Here is a 13,228-nt window from a genome sequence, read left to right as displayed (position 1 = left end):
TTTAAGTGATACACAGCATCAGGCAAATTCCTCAATTTGGATAAAATAAATCCAAACCCATTATAAGTTAACCCTAGTTCTCAAAAGTTTGTTATTGCTTCTCTCCACTTTCTGCGACCTTCTATTTATAGGTCTTGCCAACAAGTTTTTTTTTTTTTGCTAATAATTTCAATTTAAAAAGTTAAACATTTTAATATGCAATATTGCACTTTCTGTGACGTATTTATGAGTCTTGCTTTAAAATGTATAATATTGCACATATTAGACGAACCTTTATTAAAATACATTCAACTAATTCTCAACTTGTATCTCTCATAAATAAATAGATAACAAATAAAACATATATAAATAGAGCAAATCGAAACTCCTATAATTTAGTAAAAGGAGGATTATATTGTACTCCCTCTGTCTCAAAATATACTCCCTCCGGACATAAATATAAGCAAAAAAAACTGTTTACGCGGTGTTTAAGAAATTTAGTTAAATATAGTTAATTTTCTTGATTTAATGCAAAATATGAGTTAAGTTTACTATATTACCCATTTTGAAAAGTGTAAAAGTGAAATAAATGCCTAAAACAAAATATAATTAAATAAGAGTATATTAGGAATAGTAGTATTAATTAGTTTAAAAGCAGTTAACTTTTGCTTATAATAGTGACCAAAATTTGAAGTGTGTTTTTGCTTATATTTGTGTTCGGAGGGAGTAAGAGCTAGTTTGACTAATGCACATATGCCAATATACAAATTAAACAAAATCAAAACAAATTAAATGAAATTTTATATGCTAATATTTATATTTATATATTATTAAAAAATACGGTCAAAGCAAAATAAATGAATAGTATCATTTAAGTCAAATTAACTCTTATAAAATAGGACGGAGGAAGTATTAAGTATAGTAAGAAGCAAGGTTGTCAGAACCGGACCGGTCATCGAACCGGCGAGCTCACCGGTTCAAGGTTCAATTGGTCGGATCGGGTTCAATCGGGGTCGAACCGTTTTTAATTAAATATATATTTTAATTAATATATAAATAAAAATATATGAATAATTGCTCAATATTTCATAATTTCACACATTAAAAAGATAAAATATCACAAGTCAAAATAAAATAAAATTTATAATTCAAACCAAATGAAAAATAGATGAAAAACAAAAATCTTTCCTATTCCTACGATGTCGTTGTTTTGTTTCATTTTTTTAAAAAAAAAAAAAGTTAAAACAACGTCGTTTTGCCCTATTTTTTTTAAAAAAAATAAAAAATATGCAAAACCGCTTGAACCGCCCGGCCGGTTCACCGGTTCGTCCCGGTTCGACCGCGGTTCACACGGTTTTTTGCCGGTCGGTTTCCTATCCGTTTTTTGGTCAAAACCAAACCGTTTTCATGACCAGTTCACGGCCCGACCGGTCCGACCGGCCGGTCCGGTCCGGTTTTGATAACCTTGGTAAGAAGTATGCCGGAGTAAATTTATATATTTTTTAATGTATGTATGTAGGGATGGCAAAAAAACTCAAACCCGAGAGACCCACCCGAACCCAAACCCAAGTCAACGGGCGAAACCCGATTTGACTGGGTTTGGGTTTGGGTTCGGGTGACACCCGATAATATGGGTGTGGGTTTGGTATCAGTCAAACCCACACCCGAAACCCATACACCCACCCGAAATATTTTATAATTACCTAATTACCCCTATAGTCGCCCTCAATTTCCTTGGAAGACCTTAAATTTTAGTTGTAATTTAATTTCTTGAAAGTCTATGTTGTAATTTCTTGAAAGTCTATGTTTGAATTTCCTTGGAAGACCTTAATTTTAGTTGTACTTTAATTCAAAGTCTATGTTGGAATTTAATTTCTTAAATTTGCAAATTATTTTCAAATGTGCTGTGGGTTTGGGTTTGGGTGGAAAAAACCCGAACCCAATGGGTGTGGGCGTGGGTGTTGTTTTTCCACCCGAACAACCTTTGGGTTTGAGTTTGGGTTTGGGTGATGATTTCGGGTGTGGGTTTGGTAAGTGTCAAACCCGCACCCATGGGCGCCCGTTGCCATCCCTATATGTATGTGCTACCTAGAAGAAGAAACATGGTTTTGATGTTTCCAATACAGTTATGACCCACAGTTTCTTTTTCTTAAATTTTAAGATTCCTTATCTTTTAAAAGTTTTAAGTTGGTCTCTTATCTTTTCTGCAGGTTTCAAGTTGGTCACTCTCGTCAAATTTTTTACTATTACCGTTAAATTTGGACACGTGTCATCTTTCCAAGTGTGGTTTCCGTTTGTCACGTGTACAAATTTAACAGTAATAGTGAAAAATTTGACGGGAGGGACCACCATGAAACGCGTAGAAAAGATAAAGGACCAACTTAAAACTTTTTTTAAAAAAATGACCAACTTAAAACCTAAAATAAAGATAAGGACCCAAAATGCAATTAAGTTTTTTTTATTATTATATTATTATCCACCGTTTTAAAAACAATAAACAAGGAATGACACGACTGGACATTATCAAACACAACTTTCGTAAGCTCCAACAGCTAGGTCCACACGGATAAATTACATGAAAGTACATGCTTTCAAAAATCATGATACAATAATAAAGACTTCACAAAATTCACTTCATATCTTAGAGATTTTTTTTGCATCACAAGATATGGTTTTGGATTTGCTTGAGCTGATTAATGACTGAAAGATACACGAACCTTCTATTTTCAATTTCAGGACATATGGGGAGAGCCTAAAAGAAAGGGCATTAAAATATGTTCATACAAAATGTCAAAGAAAATCAAAGAAAAAAGAGTTAATTGGTATAATTGATCTATAACTTATCAATAGGTCATATCAAATAACTAATTGTAAAGAACGAATATAACACCACATCTTCACTAACACTAAGACAATTAAATATTAAGTCTATGAGTATGATTTTTTTTTCTCTAGTATCTTTATCTAATTTATGCTTAATAGAGTACTCCAAAGTCACACTTAACTTCCTTTCACACTTGATTTTTCACATGGTGGGGTTTATGACCGGCAAGAACTCTATAGAAAAATAATAAGTCTTGAAGTTGATATGATCCTTTGGACAAACCAAATATTACTTTAGTAATGCCCTTTTGAACTTTTGTGGCTCTATATTAATTTTCAATTTCATTTCTCCGTTGACAAAAATTTAAAATTTGAACTAAGGCATTTTTTAAAAATGGGTCTCGCTAAACAGTGCCCCCGGGGCACTTGTTAAGCATACCTAAAAAGGAAATAAAAAATAAAATTTATATTGAAAAGACAACTTTTTGTACTTTTGAGGCATTGAATGCACGCATTTTAAGATAAAATTTCTATTTTAACATGCTTAAGCAGTGCCCCGGGGGCACTGTTTAGCATTTTCCTTTAAAAATAATTAATATCAATTGCCTCTAAAATGAATCGTTCAGAAAAATTCGAATTTAATTTTTAGTAGGAATAATCTTTGGTTAAACTTTATTAATCTTACGGTTGAACATTGAATCATCGAAACCACCTTCCCTAGAGGATGCGAAAAGAATTAATAAAAAATAAATAAAAATTGAGGTTTTGATGAAGTGTTTTTGTTATATTAATTTGTTTATATACTAAATATTTAATTGATTCATTTCTTCTTCACGCAAGTGGTATGCACTTGTCTTTCATTCTCTCGTATATATGGAATGGAGGTGATTTAAAGAATGAAAATAATAAGAGAGGACGCCGACATGTATAATTAATAACACGCATTCTTTGATTATATATATAAAAAAAATAACACGCATTCTTTTTTCTATTATCATTGAAAAAATAATATGCATTTCATAAAAGCTAGCTGCATCACCTGCATATAAATCAATCATGAATGCTTGAAAAAGAAAAAAAAATCAATCATGAACTAACATGTTTTATTGTTTTATATAAAATAATCTTGGTTCATAATAATTATAAGTCTTAGTTAAACTATTAATACTGATATTGTTTTGCTATATGCTTTTGTCCTGTTTGAAATTGGAACTTCATAGTAAGTATGAATTTTAGTAGAATTAATTATTATATACTCCAGTCTACAAATAAAAAAAAAAAGTATTGTCATGCATACTAATTAATTTTTGCAAACATTAAGTTTATTATTATTATTATTATAGTTTATTATATATGGACGTACGAGGCTTATAATTCTTAAAATTTTCTTTTGAAATAATAATTGAGATAGAAGGATTATTTTATGAAAGGGATGATTAAATAGCTATTTGACTCTTTTTTATAAAAATATTTGACTTCTTTACAAAAAGAAAAAATTATTTGACTTTGATATAACATTTAATACTATTTTAGTTGGTAGGTAAGTTAATGTTTGTTAGCGGTGGTGATCGTAATTCAGTTGACAGAAACATTACATTATATATGCAGAAGATAGATCTCATTTTTTGATGATATGACATGCCATGACCTGTCATTTTTTTATTTGCTTTTATTTTCACTTGGATATTTCATCACTAATAATTTTTAATAAAAAAATAAAATTGTACGACACCACCACAACCAGCGGCAACACAAAATTATTCTCTTCTCTCGCTCGCATTCTAGTTCGCTAAAAAATGACATTTAGGCATGCCACATCATAAAACATGTACATTCTTTGCTAACATGTATGGTTAGGGGTTAAAGATAGGGAACCTTTGAATTACAAGGGGTAAAGCAAAAAATAAATATTACATGGGAATAAAATAAAATTATCCAAATTGACAGGAGGCAAAATACCTATTAACCATAAAAAATATTATTTTAAGAATATACGGTGAAATATAAATGGACTAAATTATATTTAGTCCAATTATAATAAAAGGTACATATTATTTAAAATTTATGCTCAAATTCACAATGCATTTACATAAAATATTGATAGTTTGTACCTTTTATTATAAAATAGAGGGAGCAACTACACCAACAACATTATACTTCTTATGATATTTCTCCTTACAAAATGGACATCCGTCAATGTAAATCTTAGCCTTCCATTAGAGTTTTCCTTTGTGAAAAGGAGCAACAAAAAATGATGTGTTTTATATAATGTTTTTATAAATTAAGAGCATCCATATATCAAGATAGGAAACGACATCCCAACTATGTTGGCACTCCACGACATCCTCATCATCTACCCGAAGCTCATATTATTAAAATAAGAAAATAAAATAATTACACGGGAGGGGGGTAGATCATACCCCAAAAGAACAAGACGGAAATCAAACTTAAGTGGTACTGTCTTTTTTATAATTAATCTATATATTTTTTAATTATTTTAGTTTTTGCATATTTTTCTGCCACAATATGTATTTCTCACATTATTTTCATAATAATACAAAAAAACTATCTTTTTTTTATAGGAATATAAAAAACTATATATTTTTTTTACAGGAATACAAAAAAGTGAAAAACTATTAAAATTAAGAAAATAATTGTATGATTCTTTTTTACAATAAAAATAAATATATGATGTCCTATAAGTATAGCTCAAATGACAGCTACCAGAAACATTATTACAGTGACCGGGATTTGGACTCCGAATCCCACATTTCTCCAAATTTAAATACGTGAGTCTTGCCATTAGATTACTTGAAAAGAAAAAAAAATTTATATAATTCATGAGTAGAAAAACAGTATATACAACGACTATGAACCATATGAAATGAAAATTGCCACGTCGATTAAAAACAAAACAGAAGAGTGTCGATTAAAAAATTTCAACGTCAATAAAACTATTTAAAAAACTCTGTATTTTTAATATTAAAATAAATTAGTAATTGAAGAGAGAGAATTTATGTCACGAATAATGCTAGCAACACACTCTTTAACAAACACACTCCAACACATTCTTTTTTATTGATTGAAATTCACATGGGTCCCATAAAAAAATATGGACCCATATAATTTTTATGGGACCCATATAAATTTTAACCAATAGAAAAGAGTGTGGTAGAGTGTGTTTGTTAAAGAGTGTGTTGCTAGCACTCCTCTTCATGTCACAAAACAAAAGTGGTAGATTTGGAACCCGCAATTGAAATGAGAGATTAATGTTTATAAAAAATACTACATTACTAAGACATTAAAATTTTTAGGATTTATATTTAAGATACTTTTTTCTTCTCCTCCCATTAAATATATCTTATCTAAATGTTAAACTAAATACATTAATTTTTATTAATCTATTTTTTTTTCTATTTAAGATTATAATAAAGGGCAAGTAATAAAAAGGTGTCAACAGTGGTGGTGGATCCAAAAAAATTAGAGTTTGGATAAAATTTAATATTTAGACATCATATATAAATAGTTTAATAAAAAATATCAGTTTTCTCCTAAATTAACTCATAAAAATCTCAATTTTATCATAAATTAATCCCTAAAAATTTCAATTTTATCATAAACTAACCTCTAAAAATATCAATAATTTTGACTAAAGCCCGGACAACTGTCTAGGCTTGCTAGGCCTTGTTTAAATCAATGACAATGAGTTAAGTTGTGTGACACCCAAGCTGATAAGCATGTTACTCGACCATCTTGTGCTAACCGGGTAAAATCACTTATTGGTAAAGTAAAGTGTAATGTGGATACAATTTTCTATAAGAATAAAGTGAGTATCGAAATGATTTAAAAAAGAAGTGAGTATCAAAATATGTATTCAAGACCATGATGGAGCTTTGTTAAAGCTAAAACTTTATACTATCCCTTTTACTTATGGTTCGTTTGGTTAAATGGAAAGAAAGTGGAAAGAAATAAAATTACGAAAATTGATAAATGAATTTGGACTAGAGTTTATCCAAATTTATCCATCGATTTCCGTAATTTTCTTTCCTTCAAACCAAACAAAGCATTAGTGTAAAAGAAAGTTAAATCTATGAGTGCTACAAGTCATCAAGTAGATTGAGAAATTAGAATTGAATGTTGATTTTGAATTGGATGTAAAAGTGGTAGTAGAAAATTTTAATAAACATTTTCATGATTTATCGTATTTTGATTATTTATTAAAGATTATATTTTTAAGTTTAATGATTTTAGTCAAAACTTGTTGGTTGAGTTTGTTTTTCAAAAGGCAAAGTAACCTAATTGTTCATGGTGTTTTTCAAAAAAAATAATTGTTCATAGTAAGTTTGTTAGTAAAAAAAAAAATATAAAAAAAATCTAGTTTATATTATGGAAATTTATGTAAAAAAAATAAAAAAAAATATGTCTTATATTATGGTGAGTTTGTTAATAAAAAAATTTCGCCGCTAAAAAAAAATTTATTTTACGATGAGTTTATTATTAAAAGATTTTTACTGATTAAAAAAAATCAAAAATATTATTGATATTATGAAAAGTCCACGCCAAAATTTATTATATCCTCTTTATATATAAATATAGATATAGATTAATTTATATACATTAGTTACTCAATTATCTAAAAAAAATAAGATAAGTTTGTTTTTTAACTAAACAAAAAGAATTTGTTTACTAAAAATCCGCATATTATTGAAATATATATATCAAATTTAAATTTATGAAGTAGTGTGATCCACAATTATTTAAGATTACAACCTATGACACATGAGTGAGCACACACTTCTGCTACGCTCATACCACAACTTGTCTTGTCTTGTCCCTTCTCTCTCTCTCTTCTCTCCTTCACCAATACAAATCTCTCTCTCTCCTCTCTCTCTGCACTATACCACTCCTATATATATCTATCATCATCACACACGCCACAGGTATTATAGGGCGGTTCCAAAAACAGATAAAATAACTACATTTTCTTCAATTCCCTTACCCCTTTTGACTGTGGCGAGAATCTTCAGAATGGTACTTCATTCTCTACCTTATATCTCAATAAAGTTTTGTTTTTTTCATCTGGGTATCAATAGTTTTTGTGAATTTTGATTTTGGTTGTTAATTAGGGTTTCTAATAACTTAATTGAAAATTTTAGGTAGTAGCTGCTGGTTCTAAGTTCAATTTGAGAAGAGGAAACAGTGGTTCTTGTTCTTCTCATAATAATGTTGTTATCAATGACTGTGATGGAGGAGAGTTTTCTAGAATTAATAAAAGTGGTTGTTATTCATCAATGGTAGAAGTTGATAAAGACCTTTCTTGTGTTTCATTCACTACTTTCAATATTCTTGCTCCTATTTACAAACGGATTGATCCACAGGTTTTGTTTTGTTCTTTTCTCATATGATTAGTTTTGATTTGCAGTTCATAATTACTCGCGGAAATTCACTTTTTAAGTTCATTGAATAACTGATGATTTAGTTTTTAGGTTCATTGAATATCTGATGTATGGTCTACCAAATACATAAGTTATTCAATTAACTTAAAAAGTGAATTTTTGCTTATAATTGGGAACAGAGGGAGTATGTCTTTAAAGGTGTGTTTTTGGAGTGCTTAATTTTGTTTTTGTTTGTTTTTGAACAGAACCAAGGAGTTAGAGAAAGTGATTGCAGATCATTTTGGTTAGCTAGGAATCAAAGGATTCTTGATTCATTGCTTTCTGAATCATCTTCCATTATGTGCCTACAGGTACCAATTTCTATCCTTTCTATCTAGTGGTGGAGAGAAGGCAGTGTATCTTGTGGGTTGTGAAATGATTTGTGAGCTTATGATCAGTGTTGTCAAATAGCGGTTATGGTGGTGTTAAAGTGCTATAGCATAGCGGAATTTTAAAAAACCACTATTGTTCTGCGATACACAATTTAGTACAAAGTGTTGTCAAATAGTGGCCTAGCAGAATTTGAACAAACTGCTATTTTCTGTGATCTGCGATTGACAATACTGCATATTATAACATCTTTGATGGTGGTGGTTCAACCTACATGATTCACTGTTTTTGCTTTTTCCCTTCTAGCTATATGTTATCATTCATGATGTTTGTTTCACTTGTAGGAATTTTGGGTTGGAAATGAAGAACTTGTTCACATGTATGAGGAAAGACTCGGGGATGCTGGCTATCAACTTTTCAAGCTTGCTCGAACCAACAACCGTGGAGATGGTAAGTTTGTGAAAACAACTTTCATCCTCTTTCTCATTTAAACATTAGGGATTGTCTATTGAAACACTACTTGCTTTCTTATTAGTGATTAGTGCCAAATTGCCAATGCTTTATGTGTTTTTGTGGGATTGTTTTGACTTTGGAGCAAGGTTTTAAATTGCGATTGCAGTCACAGACAGTTACGCCAATATCCTTGATAGCAAATTGAGACAAATTATAGTTGGCGTGGCCGTAGACTGCAATTTAAAACTTTGCTTTTGAGTTTTTTTCTCCTCACATAATCTAAAGTCTATGTTAATGTTGTTGGTCTATGTCTATCGCTCAAAAGCTCACATTTATTATGCAGGTCTGCTGACTGCTATACGTAAAGACCATTTAAGTATTGTGAATTATCGAGAATTGCTTTTCAATGACTGTGGTGACCGTGTTGCTCAGTTGTTACATGTTCAATCGGTTAATCCCATTTTACAAAACCAAAAAGACAGTCTCAATCAAGAGTTTCTGATTGTGAATACTCATTTATTATTTCCTCACGATTCAAGTCTGTCTATAGTGAGATTGGATCAGGTATGCGGTTTCTCATAAATACAAAACCTTTCTTCTTATTCTTTTATTACTTTTTTGTAGCTTCCAATCCTAAAGTTGGAATTTACTTTTTTGTAGGTTTATCAAATATTAGAATATGTGGAACGGTATCAGAGAGAAAACCGGCTCAAACCGATGCCTATTATACTCTGCGGGTTAGTTCTTTGTTGATTTTCCCGCGAAGTTACTTTTGCTACTGAATCACATATCCTTATAGTCTGAACTTCATGTTCTATCTATTGCAGTGACTGGAACGGAAGCAAGCGCGGACATGTTTACAAGTTCCTTAGGTCACAAGGGTTTGTATCATCTTATGATATTGCCAATCAATATACTGATAGTTATGCCGATGCGCACAAGGTAAGTATCTCGCTATTAGATTATGGTACACATGCATTCCTATTGTTTAGAGCATTGTTTAACAGATTTTTGTTTTTCTTGAATTTTGCAGTGGGTTAGTCACAGAAATCATAGAGGAAATATATGTGGTGTTGATTTCATTTGGCTTTGCAATCCTAACCAAGCGCGTAAACCCATGAAAACAAGTTGGGCTGAAGCTGTTTTTAGTATACTAAAGGTAATTGAGTCGTCTTTGTATTTCACTCATTTTATTGTATATGATGCTGTTTCTTTATTTTTATTTAATTTTTCATTGGTTCATTTTTTTCTTTTGGATTTCAGTTCCAGCTTCGGAAGGCGTCATTGTCTGAAGATGATGCATTCACCTTTCTGAAGGGTGACAACTGTGCTGATTCTGTGACATATTTTAGTTTTTCTGAAGCACTTCGTAAGGTACTTCACATCCGCTAATATACGTTGATATAACATTCCAATGGCATTAGTTAACGAGCTTGTAGCTCAATTGACACAATAGGCTCATTATCTCATAATAACTTCTGCAGGTAAAGTTAATTGGTGTGCCTTATGGACTATGCTTCCAACAGTTGCAAGATCTATGGAATCAAGTTGATGTAGATGGAAATGGTGTCATCGACTTCGAAAAATTCAAGGTATATATTGTATGTAACTTTTGTACTATTTCACCTCATTATTTAAGTTTTTTTCTCGCTGGCATCTCTGAACACACATACACTTCATGTGCGGCGGATCTTCAATTTACACATTGAGAACATTTTCACCTACTAAAATTTTGAGAAATTGAATGTTATATATATTATGCGAGTGTTTCTCCACAGCTTAAAATTTATGGAGTTGTCACCACTCGAATATGCATTGTGCTTGAATGTTAAAACTTTTATCAATGATCATATAATACCAATATCTATCACACTCATTTTCTGCTATCATATAATAACGGTGTGATAATTCACTTATTGCAGCAAAAGATTTGGAATTCTACATGTTCAGAGCATGTGTGTATGGACGATTCTAACACCGAGCAGGAGCATGAAGCCGTTGGTTTCAAGGTGAAGAACGCAATGTTGTTTCCTCGTGAAATGGAGAAAGGACTTTGGCCAGAAGATTACTCTCTTTCTGATCATGCTAGGTTAACTTGTGTATTTTCACCAGCAAAGATGTCATGTTCTTCGCTATAATAAGGACTTTATATTGTAAATGTTTGTGTGGAGTCCAAAGTAGTGTATACCTGTAATTTAGGCAACACTTATGGTTCACTTGTTTTTATATGTGTATCGATGCCTCGTATATTTGATCCATTAGATTGGTATATGAATATAACGATTATACCAATCTAACGGTTTGAACTACGACGTGGTATTATACGAATAATACTTGACAGATGTACCATAACTGTCGCCAAGTAAGCATTTTTGGTGAGGCCAGGCCATGTTTTTTGTTATGGCAGTGGCAAAACAGTGTAAAGATATTTTTGCAATGTGACAAATGATTATTATGTCTATATGTATGTCTCATCTCTTTTCCCTTTGTCCAAGATATTTTGTTAGCTTAGTTAATTATTATTTTTTGAGCAAAACCTAGTAATTATTTGTGTGCAAATACTTAGAATATGATGGAAGTACAAAATATACTAGAAGTATTGTTTAGTTTATTTATATTTCACATTCATAATATTTTGTAAGTATTATATTTATAAAAAATATATTGAGAATTGAATTTTATTATCAATCAATTATAAATTATCCTATGTGTGACTTAAAGGAGGTATTATGATTAAAGTCCAATATTTTAATGAATATTGTATAATTATGATTGATTAATAATGTTGAATTTTATTGTGTAAGTTAACGACTATGAATGAAGATTGTTTGTTTAAACTTGGCTGGAAATTTTTCTCTGGTGCAAATGACTATTGGTGCACTGTTATGAGAGGAAAATATGCTCATTATGAAGCAAGACCTTGCGACTCGTCGCTTTGGAAGGTGCTGGCTGGGATGAAAACTGAAGTGTGGAGTAACTGTCGGTGGATTGAAGTCGACGGATGTGATATTGAAGCATGGAATCATGCATGGATTGAAGAAGGATTGTCCATCAGTCAACATGTAACTATACCACAGGAGCTGATAAGCGCTAGAGTGTGAGAATAGCTTCCCACGGCTTATCAATCAAGTGCAGCATGTTCTCAAATTAGAAGGTTATAGGCATGCTATGCTTACAAAACTCGTGTGCTATGGAAACTGTCAAGTTGCTATGTGAAACTCAACACTGATGGAGCTTGTAAAGAGGGAAGAGTGGCTGGTGTGATGGAATTATTAGAGGAAGTCAAGGTGAATGGCTTGGATTGGAGGTTTTGCTAGAAGGGTCGCGGTTATTATAGCGCTTTTGTTGCGAAATTTGGGGGGTTGTGGAAGGTTTGAAGCTAGCTGAGGTGGTTAAGGTTTTCTCGTGGAATTATGCACAGATTCAAACGCTATTGTCCTTGCCATTTCGTAGCTAGAGTTCATGGTAGGAGTGGCCATGCTATAGTCAAGAAGACTTGAAGGTTACTGAACATGGATTGGAATGTGAAAGTTATGTATGAGTATAGAGAAGCCAATAAATGTGCTGATGCTTTAGCTAATATGGGATGTGAATTAGATAAAGAGATGGTGTTTTACGAAGAGTGTCTGATGGAGATTAGGGAGATTTTGTTAGCCGATGAATTGGGAAACTCTTGACATACTGGACCGTCTAATCTGGTTCGGGGGTCAGTTCTGGCATCAAGTGGTTACAGTCCCCTCTTGATGGCAGTTGCGGGGGATCGAACCGTGATCCTCCCGACCTAGTCCAACACTAATTACCACTTGACCAACGATTAGTCATTTTCCTGTTTTTTTGCCCTCATATGTATGCAAAAGAAATAATGTTATACACTTTTTTTTTTTTACATTAATGAATTTCATTTATTGTTATAAAATTATATACTTTTTTTTTTTCTATTGAAGCTTATTCTAAAGATCTAACACCTACGTGTTATACTTTGATTTAATTAAGACCATATAATTATGATTACAATTTTGATACCTACAATATTTCGCTCTCTAATCTTCTGGTGCTAGACAACATCCTTCTTTGAGGCCTTGCCTCCAATGACTAATTTGACTGTTACCCGAACATTATCCAACGGCCACGTAGTGCGATAACAACATATGGTGGTTGGAGAATGAACTGGCGCAAGAACTATATTTGAATTTGAAACATATATAAAA

General features: G+C 31.5%; 1 protein-coding gene across 1 annotated transcript; it reads left to right on the top strand.

Moving 5' to 3' along the window:
- The first annotated feature begins 7,544 nt into the window (after window positions 1-7,544).
- On the top strand, window positions 7,545-11,481 carry LOC123884643 (uncharacterized calcium-binding protein At1g02270-like). The gene is made up of 11 exons (XM_045933784.1): window positions 7,545-7,833; window positions 7,959-8,180; window positions 8,444-8,548; window positions 8,912-9,017; window positions 9,364-9,584; window positions 9,681-9,757; window positions 9,848-9,962; window positions 10,054-10,179; window positions 10,284-10,394; window positions 10,505-10,612; window positions 10,943-11,481. The coding sequence occupies exons 1-11, from the start codon at window positions 7,582-7,584 to the stop codon at window positions 11,156-11,158; spliced, it is 1,659 nt and encodes a 552-aa protein (XP_045789740.1). The 5' UTR covers window positions 7,545-7,581; the 3' UTR covers window positions 11,159-11,481.
- Window positions 11,482-13,228: the final 1,747 nt, after the last annotated feature.

This window comes from Trifolium pratense, linkage group LG5, assembly GCF_020283565.1.
Source record: "Trifolium pratense cultivar HEN17-A07 linkage group LG5, ARS_RC_1.1, whole genome shotgun sequence".
Taxonomy (NCBI): Eukaryota; Viridiplantae; Streptophyta; class Magnoliopsida; order Fabales; family Fabaceae; genus Trifolium; species Trifolium pratense.
Note: the sequence above shows the minus strand (reverse complement) of the source record. Positions and strands in the feature narration are given on the sequence as shown.